Raw genomic sequence first — 15,921 nt, forward strand, 5'->3', positions numbered from 1 at the left:
TCTAATATGTCGCTGTTTTTACTTTGCAACAATTCCCAATCTATTTTTCAGCTGCTTTTACCACTTTATACTCACATGTCACTTTCAATCACAGTCCCACTTTGTCCTCAGTTCAAGCAAAGAAATCTCTGATCTTAATTTTCAACATTGCTTTCCTTTCTCCGAACAGTGTTAATTTTGTTAACAAAAATTACGATGAAAATGCTCATCAACCTTTTTTTCCATGACTGAGACGAGTCGTTGACGAGGAAAATTTTTTGTCTTCGATCAAATGTATGAAGAAATGTAAGTTTTGTTGGTAAATGCCAGTAAATAGTCGGTGCCAGGATATTTTGCTAGCGAGTAAAACATGGTGCTAGCTGTTCGCTTGAGTTGTGGGGTATAATTTGGCTGTGAATACGAAGCCGTGTGTGTCCGACTGTTGATGATGGAGCTGCTGGATGGATTTGGGAATGTATTGGTTGCAGCTGCTGCTCTTAACGTGACAGGCAGTTGGAGGGTCAGTTTTCTGTATGTGTAGTGGTGCAGAGGGAGGACTCGTCTGTAGCTTTTAGCCGGGCAGCTTGAGTTAGCAGAGAGAGGCAGAGTTATTTGACCTTTCACTTGTCGTGGTCAAACTGTACAGATGTCATTTACACCTGGCTGAGATCGTATCCCAGCATCCCCCAGCTTACGTCCAGATGTGTTTTCTGCGTGCGCTACTAACTGTTTTCCCATCAAGATAATCCACAGAATTAAAGATGGTAATGTTGAGATACTTGGTTGTTCAAAATGATGGTTTGTGTTTTTCTCTTTGTTTGTTCGGTATCCATCCTTTCTCACACGAAATACCCAGTTCCTCTTTAAGCACAAACCGACTTCCTGTGCATCATGCGCCAACTTTCAGATTTTGCAACGGGGTGATGTCCACAGACACTGTCTCATTGTCTGTCTCCGTCTGTGTCTGTGTCGTTCTCACACAATAAATTCCATGATAAGCCACGCTCACTTCCTGAGTATGTGTCATGTGCGCACACACAAACACACAGACAGACAGGTCTAGCTCCAGACCTGATTAGTGCATGTGGTGAGTCTTTGTTTGAGGACAAAGGATTTCCCCGTCTGAGACGAGCAGCCGGTGGCAAAGAAACAAGGAGGCGGACAAGATTAGCTGCTGAATGAGAAGTGAGGGTGGGGTTGGAGGGGTGGGGTGGAGGGCCGTTTGGAAACGATGGAGATTAAGAGAATGAAACTGGCCCGATCTGGCGTCGTGATCATCTGAGTTGAGTTTGAACACAAGGCAGATATTATTTACCTATGAGGGTCTAACATTTACTGCAATGTTAAGGTACTTTAAGCAGATTTAACTGACTAACTGTAGTTTAACAGAGTGAAGCCACAGTATCCAGAGGTGATGAAGAAGTGTCACTGACCTTTAAACTCTCTGCATTCAGTCAGCCGCTAATTGCAGCTCATTCTCCTCACTCGTCTACAGTCATTAAGTCAATCATTGACTCAGTCAGTATGGAAATGTGAACTGATTGAAATTGAAATGTCGGCAGAGACGGTGAAACTTTTAAGAAACAGAAGCATTACAGGACACACAGTTTTTCCTCCTTCCTGCTGACACACCTGCCACATACTCAGGTGTTTCCTCCAAACTTTTGGGAAACATTAGAATACAGAAAAAAAATCAAACCATCAGCACAACAAATAGGACATGAAATCCGGTTTGTCTGCAGGGCTGAAGGAAATGAATGGAGAGGAACAAAGAGAGAAAGAAAGTTGGGGGTTTCCAGGAGTAGAATACAAAGAAAACAAGGCAGTAAACATGTCAGCAGATGATTTGACTGAGGACATAAACAAATGATTTGGTGACATACTTGGACTGATGTCTGCACATTTTAAAGAATGACATCACTCAGTGGCGGGTCATGATGTTGTAAGAGAGATGTCGTTTTGCATTTTCAGCAAAATATGTGAAATCAGTCTTGCCTCAGGCCGACTCAGCCTTGTCACCAGACGTACATGTCAGTGTTTTACGTTTGTGCAAAGGAATATGTGACATTAAATTTCATATGTATCGTATCAACATTTCCAGTGTTGGGCAAGTTACTTGGAAATGTAGTGAGCTAAGCTACCAGTTACTCTACGTCAAAATAAATAGCTTGTTACTTGCAAAGCTACTTTTATTTTTTTACTTTATGTCAAATCAGCATTTTCTCAGTGATCAGAAAAACTGTCAGTCAAACAAATAGGCTGCAAAAAATGTTCCGTTGAACTGTTTAATATAAAATAAGAGACTTCAATTAAAACTTTCTTCTGTTTCTTCTGCTTTCTTTTGTTTTGTTTTTTTTGAGACTTTGTGACACTTGAACATGTCCTCCAATAATGTGACATCATCAGTCAGCCTATGAACAATAAAAATAACAGACCTAAATGAAAACTTTTCTTGTTTTGGGACATTAGAACATGAACATGCAGATAACACGTGACATCAGTGTCTCTCTGTCTCCTCTCTTCCTTCTTCACGAGACATGTGAGAGACGTGTCCAGAAGTGCAATGTAGCCAAAGCGATTAAAAAAAGCCAATAGCGATGCAGCAAGCAGAATAAACTGAAGGATGACTGTGTGATGTCATACAGAAGTGCTTCCCTCGTCTACATGCCTTGGTGTGGAGCTCCCTACTTTTATCCAGACCCCCGCGGAAAAATAGTCCACTGCACTTCAGAGTTTTTTCGAGCTGTATCTTTTGTGGACGCTGCAGGGCTACTTGTTTAGTTAATCAGCCTCACTACTGAGAAGCTATTTGACTCAGACGGAAGTGACATCACCACCACGCTACTGAGAAATGGAGTTAAGTTAGTAACATTGCTTCTTGTAGTGACGCTTCTGCCCAACACTGACCACTTGGCAAGACGCCTACAGACCACTGTTCAAAACCAATGAACAACAAAACCAGCAGCTTTTTAGCAATATGTAGGCGCTTAAAGTGACCCATCGCTGTGTTTTCCCAGGTGAAAGTCGGTGACTGTTGGACCCATCTACCAACCCTCCGCCTGCCCTACTCTGACTTTTAGCCCCTTTAGCTTACATTGGTTTATGGCTGTGTGAGGCACCTTGATTCGACGACTTCGAAATGAGACCAGGATGGTTTTCTGGCCCGTCTGTGACGTTGAATGAAACCAACAGTAAAAAGACAAAAAACAGAAAGGTATCGCTGTCTGCTGCAGACACGGCTCTAGTCTACTGGCAATAGAAAAGGAGTCTATCACCAATTTTTAGCGTTTTTCTCCTTGTTTAAAAAATACACATACATGCATTCATTTCTGGGGAGAAGGAGTAAATGTGATGCTCATTTTGGCCAATAAAGCCAATCACACAAGAGTTGGAAATCGCCTTTGTTTCTGTACATGTAGGGACTACTGTTTTCCGTTGTCAGTCGGTAGCATTTATGAGCCAGGATCAAGTCTCACCAAGATGTTGTTTGTGATACTCACATATATTGTTTTGGTTTGTCAGTGTGGACGAGAGCTTTCTGAAACTCACATGGAAAAAGCTGCGAGTGAGTGAGACAGACTGAGAGTCGTTCTCACATTTGAACGGTGTTTTCAGATTTACATGGACACATCATGACACTTAACCCCTCGATCAGGCTGATCAGAGCAGGTTTGTAAATGTTGTGGTATGTCCGTGCTTTTAGTCCAAACTGTGTGGCTCCTGACATATTTAACATAACATGTACAGATAGCAATCCCAGATTTCATGACAGGGACAAAGAGGGAGTGAAATGAAATGGAGCGGGTGAGAGAGGACGGAGGGAAGGGGCCAAGGGCAAAGAAGAGGGGCAGGGGGAGAATAATAGGGCGAGCAGCAGGAGGAGGAGGCAGTGAGGGGCAGAGGGAGGGAGAGGAGGGAGCAGGATTCATTTGAAGGTGAATAGAAACAGCTTGGCTCCATTCAGAGGGACTTCTGTCACGCTGGGGGAGGCAGAGGGGGGTGGAGGGGGGACGTGCTGCAGGGGCCAAAGGGCCAATGTTAACGCCAGGGTTGATACACACCCTTCATATGCTAACACACCACAGAGACACTGGCAGGGACACAACACACACACAGACAGGCAGGTAATAAGTAAAGAGACAGGCTGCTGGGTGAGACGGAGGCGTCTGTGATTAGGGTCTGTGTGTGTGTTTGACATTAACCCTTTTTACACAGAGATGGCACTACGGGGCCGCTACGAAGTCCCTTCTTTTTACTGCCTTTGCATTTTTACACAGAACCAAACATCAGCAGCATCACGTCACTCCAGTGTCTGATTCTAGGCCTGTTCATACAGCGTGCCTTTAACCTCTTTGAACACATGAGTTTGGGCGCTGGGTGCTACTTATGTGGCTGCTCAACGCCAACCTTCAAGAGCGTGGAGGCAGGTTGCGTCCGAGGTTGCTAAGCGACCATAACTAGCACTGTTTCATAGCCTACTTACCAGAAATCCAAATGCAGAGCTGATCTTCTTACAGTTGTTGTTATATTGTCCGAGGGAAAGACGTAAAGCTCTGAGTAGCTCTTCACTTCTTCTCCATATTTATCACGGACTGATATTTACAGAAGAAGGGAAATATCTGTCAGCTGTGATTGGTCTTTCCTCATCACATGACATGCAGTATGTGCTGCTGCATTCCAGAGGTTGAACTTTTTTATTTCAGAGTGCGACCACGCACCCCAAAAAATAGGTGCTTGGGAACGCTTGCACGCTGCAACGGTGTCACTCTGGCTTTTGAGCACAACATGTATGCCTGTAAATAGAAAACAATGGATTTGAGGGCACAAAAAACACGGCATGTGTACGGCACCTGAGACAGCGTGCCAGCATCACAGAGGCAAAAGAGACGTGCCATGTATCACAACAGTGTTGACCTCTGTTGTGACATGCAACATTCACGTTGGCAGCGCTTTATAAACAATAACAATGACATAACATGTCAGTAACAATCATTTACAGTCTCTGTTATATGGCAGCTGATCTCGTCCTCTGCTCAGAGGGTCAGCAGCTCCTGCATCTCATTGTTTTCACAATTTGTGGACATTTTCAGCCACTGTTCTTCTACTTTGAGTTAGCCACCAGCTGCTAGTAGCTGCTTTTTAAATCTCTCAGGGGATGGTGGCACACAGACATCAGTTCAGAGCTGTTCTGCGATCATACCTTTGTACAGAAACTCAAGGCAGAATATCGGTGCAATATTCCCACCTTGAACAGGCAGTGTAAAAGGAGCTTGTAATGATGGATCTGGACAGTGTGTTTCAGAGGATGCTGTCAGCTCATTGATAAACTCCTCCTGCACTCTGATGCTATCTCATTACGGAGCTGTTGGCGTCCGAGGTGTGAGTCAGACAGGACGCAGCAGAGAGATAAGTCAGCTGTCAAAACACGTCTTTATTTGGACAGAAACTTACAAGCGGCTATTTTAAACACTAAAATCGACATTATATTTACATTTACCTTTTAGGCATTGTACTCAGTAAATAAATCTGAGTCACTAAAGGCTATTTCTTACTGTTCCTCCATATTTCAGGCTATTACACTTGTTTCCCAGGCAGCAATATACATGTCAGATTAACATAATAATAATAAGATAATAATAAACTCATTACAACAACAGGTTTTTTCTACACACATATAATGTGATGAAGCCTATAGGTCAACTGTTGCAGGAGTATCGCTGCGGTTAAGGTGTTCAGTTTTCCTACAGCCTGCAACTAATTTGGCCTCCTGAGTCTGAACAGGTGATATTAAATCAACGGGTCATCAATTAAAAGCCTTTGTGTGGGTTTACGTTTCGCTGCAAGGCTGCAGATGGTGTCAAAACCTTAACTGGTGGAAATGCTCCTTTTGTTTACGGTACAGATGCATTTACTTCTGGTGTGAAGGCCATTAACGGGCTGATGGGAAGCAATCGGTGGCTCTGATGGCTCTGTATGGACCAGAGCGTCTCATCTGTCCGCGTTAAAAGGGCGTAAAGGACGCGGAGATGGCCTAGATCCTTCTGACTGATGAGAGTGAACACAACTGACGCTGACTGTTGATGTGGTTATGTACGTGTTCTCACCAAAAGACAGTATTATAGGAAGGTTACTGCAGTAGCATGTTAGCAGTGCAGCCTAAACACCACAGAGGCCTGGGCTGCAAATGTGAGATTTTAGGATAATGTTTGCAAAGTGTGGCTGTATTTGTTTCAATAATGTCAAAATGATTATGAGTCTGCTTAGAGTGGGAGAGAGACGGAGAGAGAAAGAGACGGTGACATGTCCACCACCCACACAACTGAGCCTCTTCAGTCCACTGAAGGCTGCACAGACAGAAATAGCTCCAGTGCTGTTATGTGCTCACACTGTCACGGATTATTCAACTGTCTTTACTTCACATGCTTTCCATTGAGAAGCTGCACAGAAACAAATACAGGTTGATTGGGGTCATGATACTACGCTGCTGGTGTTCATTGTTTTATCGTAATGTTCCTATAGAGACTGTTGGATTTATTCTGTTTACATAATCTATTTGAAGTTGTTGTGTTTTTAACTTTGGTTTAGTTGTGTATATGATTTTAAAATGAGTGTGCATTTTTGTTTTTGGTCAGAATGCAGAGGCTGTTTCTTGTACTCCTCCCCTCTGGTAGGCATGATAAACACTCAGTAAGTTTACATGACATTAGAGAAAAAAGATTTATTGTGTTAGTCCGACTGAAATGGTCCTAAAGTGAATTTGTCACAGAGGGACTAACACACCCAGATAATGTGACTCCTGCACGTATACAGTCAATCAGACCCAAACTGGCCGAGGCGCTCTGAGCATGCTCCACAGTTTCCGCCCTGGGCTTTGACGTGGAAGTCCAACAGCATTAAATGTGTAAGAGAAGAAGAAGCCGGTAAAAACATGGAGAAATCTACATCCAGAGCTGTGATTTTCTGGACGGACCAAATGTACAGAGCTGTAAAGTTGTCCACCATGGTACCAGTTAGCAGCTAGCTAACCGTAACTTAAAGAAACAGATACTGACTCTGATCAACAGTTGAATTCGTCATAACCCTGTAATACCAAACATCCACTCCTCCCTTTATAGACTATTATGGATTAGACTCACAAGTCAGTCTTTAGACGCTTTGCTTAACTAAAGACTGATGACTTTCTCCCTGATTTTGTGTTTAGATGGGCGGATACAATTTCAGAGTTTAAAAAACTCCCTACGTTGCAGAACCAATAGTAAATCCACAGGGCGGTCCTTCGGTGGCTCACTGAACTCTTGTGCTCGTAAACATAGTCCGACTAGAAACACGTGTAGCGGTACAAAATGGCTCAGCCGTGCTCGCAGAAAACGCCGTCAAAGTTCAGTGGATGTTTGTTGCGTTTGCGGCGACACATTCTCGCCAACTAAAAGAAACAAACATAATCTTATACAAGGCCATGACTCATCCGTCCAGCCGGACTATAACGTTAGAGGGAATCGCCTTGTTGTTTACAAATACTTCCGGGTAGAAAACCAGCAGAGCTTTTAGCTATATATATATATATAGCCTATATATCACATTTTTCACATCACTGTATCACCGTCTGGACTAATCCGATGTTTGTAAAGTCTATAAACACAATGACTGAACAAACATTACTATTTCTGTGTGCACGCTTAGCTGGGCTAACCGTTAGCTGTTAGCCCTGTTAGCTCTGTTAGCCATTAGCGGGGTCTGTAATAGGTAATAACTCATTAAACGGTCCGTGAAAAAAATATCTTTTCCAGCGGATATCTTAGTTACATGATTGAGCTAGCAAAGCAGTTTTGTGTTGCTATGTGTGGTATTTATTCAGTTTTGGGAAATCACGATGTCTAGAAAGCATCAGTGGCTGCAGTTGACAGGGACAGCTAACACTAGCAGCAAAGCTAACATCAGGACGTCATCTGTTAAAAGCCTCCCGTTGTCGGATACAACATGAAACTACTCCAATTAGCTCAATCATGTTGTAACTAAGACATCTGCTGGAAAAAATATTTTCTTCACGGATGAGCACACGTTTGATAAAACGGAGTTAAATCTCTCGGCATCCATTTTCAAGCTCTCTGTGTGTTTGTTTCCTTACCGACGAGAAAAGGGGGAGTGCACATTTCTGAGAAGGCGTGTCCTTTTCAAAAATGCAAGAGGCGTTGCTTTGTTGCCGGCCGTTTTCGCCGGTGTGTTAAACACACTTTAGATAGGAGTGTCCCCAGACTATCAGAAGGCGGAGATCTCTGATTGTCTGGTGGCGAGACTAATTATGGATTATAATTTTACATATCATCATAGGTATGAATTATCCATGTTCTTAAAGACGTAGATGTAAACTGTAAGGGACACTTGACTGGTGCGCAGAGGCATACAGCTGCAGGGCAGTAATTCTAGTTATGTATATTTATAATATTTATTCTTTTACATATTTGTGTACATTATAGTCCGGTCTATGTTTTACCTTATTTGTCCAGCTCCGTTGTCCTTGTTCTGAGGTGTTCTGTCCACTGAGACATTGAGAGCAGTGTAAAATGGCTTCTATGTGAACACATATTTGGCCAATAAAGGTGATAGTGATTCTGAAAAGTGCACCAGTGAATAAAAAACCCTTTGATAGGTCTGCGTACTGAAACATAATACAAATAGTTTGTACAACAACATAAAGTTATAGGAACAAATGATAATTAGGCAGAATTTTAAGTTAAGTTAAAGACAGATGAGGTCAGAGGACAAACGTCAGGGACAGTTTTTTACCAAACAATCCTGTTAAAGTGAAAGTTGTCTCTGAGCAGGACACTGACCCAGCACCAGTTGTTGTTTGGCTGACCTCTGACCTTCCAGGGTGGAGGGGAGAGAAAAGCGAATTTCTCCATCAGCAGGGTGTCTGCAGGTCCAGGACCAAACGTCTGGAGTGTCATCATCAGAGGCGCAACTGAAGCTCTCACATGTCTTTGAAACGTTGGCTTCCTGTTGGAAATCAGTCACACATATAGTATACAGAAGATGTTATATTCATATACGAAAATCAGTCTTTTATTTTGATTGTTCATCCAAAAAAGTTTTACTGTACCTTCTCACAAGGCACCTTAAAGAAAATGTTTTTAAAACATCAGCTGTTTTTTTAATTTGGTTTATTTCAAACATGTAAAAAAAATAAAAAATCAGTAACAAATAAATTGAACAATAATACTTAAACAAACTCTCAACATAAAAGGATATAAAATATTAAATATTTCCATGTCCAAAAAGGAGGAAAAAGAATACAAGGATATTGTCTCCATAACTCAGTTTACTCAAAAGATAAGATATATACACAACAAATTTTTTGTTCATTTATTAATTAGTATTTATTGATTTAATAATAATAATATTGTTATGATGATGAAGAAGAAAAAGGGTAATATTATTGTACATTTATTTTATTTTAGTTTTATTTTAATTTTATACAGCTAACATTATTTATTTATTTGTATATATTGATTTAATAATAATAATGATATTGTTGTTGTTATTATTGCTTTTACTACTGTTATTAATATTGCTGTTGTAATTATTGTGAATTTGTTTTATTTCATTTGTTATACTACTAAAATATGTTTAGTTATTAATTAGTATTTATTGATTTAATAAATTATTTTTATTTCATTTCATTTTATTTTATTTTATTTCATTTTTGCTGTACAAACCTATAGGCTAATCCACCCAGTGTCTGTCAGGTATAACTTCGACAATTAGACAGATTTTAGTTTAAATCTTTGTGAACAAAGCGTCAGCAGAAAGTCCTAACTTGAACTTTGTCAAAGTTCAAAATGAATAAAATATATATTATTATAAGGTTGTATTATCATAGCCCTATGCTACAGTACTCTTCTGTGATCCTGTGTCCTCTCTCCGTCAGTCTGAGTAAAGGCCACTCTCCCTCCGTCCTCCCTCCCTCCCTCCCTTCCTCCCTTCCTTCCTTCCCTCTCCCTGCAGTTCTTCTGTTTGTTTGCACTCACTTGATCCGGAGCGGAAATTCCTCTCCGTTTTTGTGAATGACAAACTCATTAACAATTCATCAACACGGGCTGTTCCATCCGGCCCCCGTTTCCAAGGCGACCGCCGCTGGGCCTGCTCTGATTGGCCGGCTGACATAATGTATCCAATGAAACGCCTCCTGTTTGTAGCCATTCAGCAGCCTGGCGCCGCAGAGAGCGCATCGACACGGAGACACCGCAGAGCGACGATTCACAGCGCAGACAGACGGCGGTACAGGCGGCATCCGCAGGCACAAACAGACGAGCAGAACCGCATGGTTCACATCCACACACACACCGACCTACCCTGGATCTCCAAGCAGGAAGACAGGTGGAAGAGCTGTGCGCTCGGATCCGTGGAGTTATTATAGCTATAAAAGCAGAAGAAGCTTCAGTCCCGTCCGCCGCGGCGCAGGGCCGGTGTGACTCATTGATAAATAACACGGGCTTTCTCCGGCCAGATGCATGAATGACCGCCAGTGAAGGCAACACACAGCCGGGGAATCTGTGAAGGAGACCCGCTTCTATTCATCCCTCTCGATCCAAAGCGCAGTGGAGACATTTGGAGCGTGTGATTTTACATTTCCTGCACTTTTATTCTGCGCTCTGCCCTCAGCCTCAGTGTTGCTGTGGGCCCTCCGAGCTGCGGACTGACAGATTTGTTGGTTGCTCCTTCCCGCAGCAGCCAAGAAGTCTCAGGCTCCTCTAACTTCGCCTCTTGAATTCTTTACTCCTGCTTATAAATGCTTGACAAGCTCAAGCCCGTCGTCCAGCTCGACTCGGTAATGGCGATCAGCAAGACGGTGGGCTGGCTCCGGGAGCAGCTGGAGACGCGCAGGGACGGCCTGCTGGTGATGGACTGCCGGGCCCAGGAGCTCTACGAGTCCTCGCACGTCGACACGGCCATCAACGTGGCCATACCGAGCCTCATGCTCCGCCGGCTCAAGAAGGGCAACCTGCCCGTGCGCTCGCTGCTCTCCGACGGGGAGGACCGGGAGAAGTTCGTGCGGCGGTGCAAGACGGACACCATCGTGCTGTACGATGAGTACAGCCGGGAGTGGAACGAGAATGTGGACGGAGGGTCGGTGCTGGGGTTGCTGCTGAGGAGGATGAAGGACGAAGGCTACAAGGCCTTTTATCTGGAGGGTGAGTGCGGTTCATTCACATTTTCGGGGCCCCGCGGCGGCTCCTCATTCATAGCCGCAGATTATTGCGCAGAGACGCAGGGAGGCGCGTTAATGTGAAACACTATTCTGTTTTCATCTGAGCTCTTCCTGCACTTGTTCATAGCTTAAAATAGTCACCAGTGATAATGTGAATGTGCAGGGTATTAGATATAAACATTAATGATGTGGAGAGATAAACTTATATGCTGCCAAATGTCTTCAGTGATAAATAACATCGGCCATTTATTAATTGGACTTGTGTCATATTTCCCAGGTGGCTTCAGTAAATTCCAGGCCGAGTATCCAGCTCTGTGCGAGACCAACCTGGACGGCACCTCCAACACCAGCTCCCCCACCGCCCATGTGCTGGGCCTCGGCGGGCTGCGGATCAGCTCCGACTCCTCGGACATTGAGTCGGACATCGACCGCGACCCGAGCAGCGCCACGGACTCTGACGGCAGCCCGCTGTCCAACCCGCAGCCCTCCTTCCCGGTGGAGATCCTGCCGCACCTGTACCTGGGCTGCGCCAAGGACTCCACCAACCTGGACGTGCTGGAGGAGTACGGCATCAAGTACATCCTCAACGTGACTCCCAACCTGCCCAACCTCTTCGAGAACGCGGGGGAGTTTAAGTACAAGCAGATCCCCATCTCGGATCACTGGAGCCAGAATCTGTCTCAGTTCTTCCCGGAGGCCATCAGCTTCATCGGTGAGTGATCCTGCAGAGCTGAAACACGCTGCAGCTGCAAGTGAACCTCAGGCCTCTGGGTTGTGTTCATGCTCTTTCACTTTTAGGGACTGCTCGTTACTTGTGAGGTGGAGGTGGTGCAAAAAGGGAGAAGCATATCAATTGTTATTTTTAAGCACTGAGGAGGGACACTGCAGGTGTTTTATTTTAGCGGAAGGGAGCAGCATACACATTTAAATGGTTTTATTTTGAATTTTAGATTTGGAAGGCATGTTTTTCTAAACATTTAAAATTTCCACCAGTCCAAGGACACATTATGTGCAGGAAATGCTTCTGTCAGGAAAAAAAAAACAAGTTCAAATTTAAACTTTCTAATATCAAATTTAAATGAATTTTAATATTTGTCTCAATAGGGAGGGTTAAAATAAACTAAACTCACACCCAAGCCACCCCCTCTCCTCTGATAAGTGAAGAACAGTCTCTCAGTGCAACAAATAATGATCATTCCATGAGTTTAGTGCCAAAAAATGTTAAAAAATGTCCAAGGTGACACTTGAAACAGTCTCTTTTGTCTGATCAGACGTCCTAAACTGTAATATATTAGTTTACACCTACTTATAATGACAAAATCAAGAAATCATCACAGTTACGAAGCAGGAAGCATCTCATCAAGTGATGATTCGACTCATCATTTCACCACTATTCACCTAATCCTTCACTTGATGACCAGATGTGATTTGTTTTGAGAACACGCAGACTAAGTGAAGGGTCCGGAGCAGATAGTCACGGACATAATCTTATTAATGGGATATGTCTTATCACTGCCAGGAAGTTCTTAGGTTCTTATTGTGCAATTGAGATTAGATGAGGTGTCCCTGGCTGTGATCTTATCAGTCAATCAGGCGGGGACACACAGAGCGGGCAGATTAAGGCCATTGTGTTGAGGGCAGAGGAATACAAGTCTGCCCCTAATGGCGCTCTGGCTAAAGCGCACTGTGTACAAATGATTTGACTTCAATGGAAGACATCCTGGCCTATCTCTTGTCCCGGGGCTTGTGTAATTGCAGCACAAAGGGCGACGTTGAAACAGGAGAACGGGGGAGAGTGAACAAGGGGAGGGCGGTAATTCGAGTGCAACAGGAAGGAAGTGGCATTGAAAGTAATCTAGGACATGGCATCACCCCCCCCCCCCCCCCCCCCCCCCTCCTTCCTCCCTCCACATTACAAAAGGAGCCATTTACAGGCCCTGTTGACATCCTGTTCGCCTTGACAGCGTGCCCTCATGACTCCTACGTTTACACGCCCAAATGGCACCATTGTCAGAGTAACCCTGGCGAGCAGAAGAATGGTTTAATAGACCGTAATAGTCAATTTCCCAACCAGCTACTCTAGGCCAGAAACGAAAGAATGTCGGCTCTGTTTATGTGCGCCGCCGCCGCAGCCCCTGTTTGTTGACTGACATGCCTGGGAGATAGCCAGGATAATAACTTCCGCTGCTCTCCCTCCCTGGACGCGCTCCAACTTCCAGCACAGCTTGACTTAAATGTCACAGATGTTTATCACAAGTTTTGTTCTGTCTGTGCGGAAAGAGGCCGCACTTTTCATCACTTGTGTTGAAGGGCTAGTGCGTGTACAATGTGCAAATAATGCCCACCGAACATGGGGTCCTCAACTTGCGCGGGGGCCACTTTAGCAAAATGGCAGGAGGTCAGGGGCCAGTCACAGCTGCCCTGAACATGTGCAGTGTACACAGTGGCATTTTAAATATTTAAGGACATTGGGAGCTTAGCCTGGACCTCTGTTGGGTTGTGCAAGGTGTCCTCTCCTGGCATTTTATGGGTATACGACCTCTAAATTGCTACTTTCTAATGCCACTGTTTTTTAACACCTTGCTCTAAACTCGCTGTGCACTTCTGGAAGAGATGTCTAACCTTTTCACCCTTTTCTCTGTCTTCCAGATGAAGCTCGAGGCCAGAAGTGTGGGGTCCTGGTTCACTGCCTGGCCGGCATCAGTCGCTCTGTGACGGTCACGGTGGCCTATCTGATGCAGAAGCTTAACCTGTCCATGAACGACGCCTACGACATTGTCAAGATGAAGAAGTCCAACATTTCGCCCAACTTCAACTTCATGGGCCAGCTCCTGGACTTTGAGCGCACGCTGGGCCTGAAGAGCCCGTGTGACAACCGCATAGCACCGCCGAGCCAGCAGCTCTACTTCACCACCCCGACCAACCATAACGTCTTCCAGCTGGACCCCCTGGAGTCCACGTGAGGTCTGCTGTCATACCCCCCTCTGATTGCTGGAGGTTTTGTGGGCCTCCTGTAGGAAAAGCTGCAAAAAGTTTCTCTTTTTTTCCGCCGTCTGCCAAGGGACCGGGCTCTTGACCTTATTGACACAGCTGGTTTGAGGCGACTGCTGCTGAGCGTGGTTACTGGATGGTCGAAGCTGTCTGGTCAAGACACAGCTGCTGTTGACTAAACGAGGAGAGACAGTAAAAGAGACAGATAAAGAGGAAGAGCGCAGATACTTTCTTCAATCTTATATCACTGTCGGACTCCTGGGCTCTTCTATCTCTTTTTGTCATTGTGTCTGAGGAAACTTCAAGTGATCTGTCGGACAGCTGTACGTTACGCTTCAAAGCTCCTGGGCTGGTGTGCCAAAGAGATTGTTCAAACTGGACAGATCTGAAAATAAACTCTTTTTCTATGTTGGTTTCGGGGGCTAGCACTGGTTCCCCCGAGACATCAGGGTGCATCGTCTCCTTCGTCTTCTGTGAAGACTTGCCTGTGTGGGGTAGAAGCACCCCAGCTTTAGATGGCACACTATATACTGGACTCGATTTTACACTTCTGGAGTCTTTTCAAACATTTATACATTGTGTATATATATCTTAATATAAGAGACAATACAGCAGAAGCCTTGCTCTAGTATATACCCTTTGCAACAAGTGGGTACTGAAGATTCTCTTTGTTTCATATTCTTCTTTTATGTAAGCAAACAAACTGCATATTGATCAGTATGTTTTAAGTTGATTATGCCAAAAATCAAGTAGGCTTTCCAAGAATTGTGCAAAAATGTGTACATGTGTAATATATTTGATAATCGCTTTATGTGTGAATTCAGCCAACGGGCCTTGTATTTGCACCCACCCTCACAAATCAAAGTCACCATGGTTGTTTGCCTTATGTTTGTGCTCAGAAGGTTTTATTGTGCATTAGCCTTCAGAGAGTTTTCTTTAATTTTCTCACAAAATGTGAGCAGTTTTAAAGCTGTTTTTAATTTGGCACCACACAGATGATAGCATACGTTTGAGTCAGAGCGGCCGACGTGTCGTCTGGATCTCTGAAGGCTAATGTGAGTAATCCTGATCTGTGCACAAGGGGTAAAAGTCTCAGACATGTGGACAAAGTTAGGAGGCTTTGCTCACCTCGCCTCTTCAGGGAAAACTCTGTGAAATGCAGTTTTTATTTGTCAAGACGAGAGAAGAAGAATCCAGAGCTTTGCAGGGCCGTGTCGCCCCTCTACAGAGAAGGCCATTCTCCAGAGGAAGCCATCTTGGTGACCTCTGCCAACCCCCCCTCCACTTTCCTCTCTTACGAATGTAAAGAAAAGATAAGTTATTAATAAATTGCTATTTTGTCTACACTTTCCACTCTCCATGCCTGTTTTTCCATCAGCGTGCTGGTCGGTGTTTTGTCTGTTTCCACAGTGCCACGTTTATGTAAGTGTCTCCGCACCCGCGGCACAGTTAACCAGCAGGCCAAGTCACGACAACAAAAACAGTCGCCATGAATCATGAGGCTGTCCACCGAGCTCTCGCTGCTCATTAACCACAGCGCTCGACACATCTCACACTTACATCTCCAGTTCAGAATTAGCATGTCCTGTCACATGATACTTGTGTAACAAGGCGTCATGCACACTCTGTCCTCTGCGACAATCATTCACGAAATGCAACTCAACAGGTACAAAGTGATTCCAGTCACGCTGTAAACAGCCCGACTGGTTTTTCCAGGTGCAGCCGGGGCACCGGGTTCACAT

At 44.3% G+C, this 15,921-nt stretch overlaps 1 protein-coding gene across 1 annotated transcript; it reads left to right on the forward strand.

The window, feature by feature from the left end:
• The first annotated feature begins 10,252 nt into the window (after nt 1-10,252).
• On the forward strand, nt 10,253-15,525 carry dusp6 (dual specificity phosphatase 6). Its single transcript, XM_033635647.2, has 3 exons — nt 10,253-11,171; nt 11,466-11,900; nt 13,838-15,525. Exons 1-3 carry the CDS (start codon nt 10,769-10,771, stop codon nt 14,149-14,151), a joined length of 1,152 nt encoding a protein of 383 aa, XP_033491538.1. The 5' UTR covers nt 10,253-10,768; the 3' UTR covers nt 14,152-15,525.
• Nucleotides 15,526-15,921: the final 396 nt, after the last annotated feature.

The sequence above is a fragment of the Epinephelus lanceolatus genome, chromosome 5 (genome assembly GCF_041903045.1).
Source record: "Epinephelus lanceolatus isolate andai-2023 chromosome 5, ASM4190304v1, whole genome shotgun sequence".
NCBI lineage: Eukaryota > Metazoa > Chordata > Actinopteri > Perciformes > Serranidae > Epinephelus > Epinephelus lanceolatus.

Coding starts and splice junctions, on each gene's coding strand:
- dusp6 (XM_033635647.2), top strand. CDS start 10,769: ATGCTTGACAAGCTCAAGCCCGTCGTCCAGCTCGACTCGGTAATGGCG. Junction 11,172..11,465: donor CAAGGCCTTTTATCTGGAGG/GTGAGTGCGGTT, acceptor CATATTTCCCAG/GTGGCTTCAGTAAATTCCAG. Junction 11,901..13,837: donor GGAGGCCATCAGCTTCATCG/GTGAGTGATCCT, acceptor TCTGTCTTCCAG/ATGAAGCTCGAGGCCAGAAG.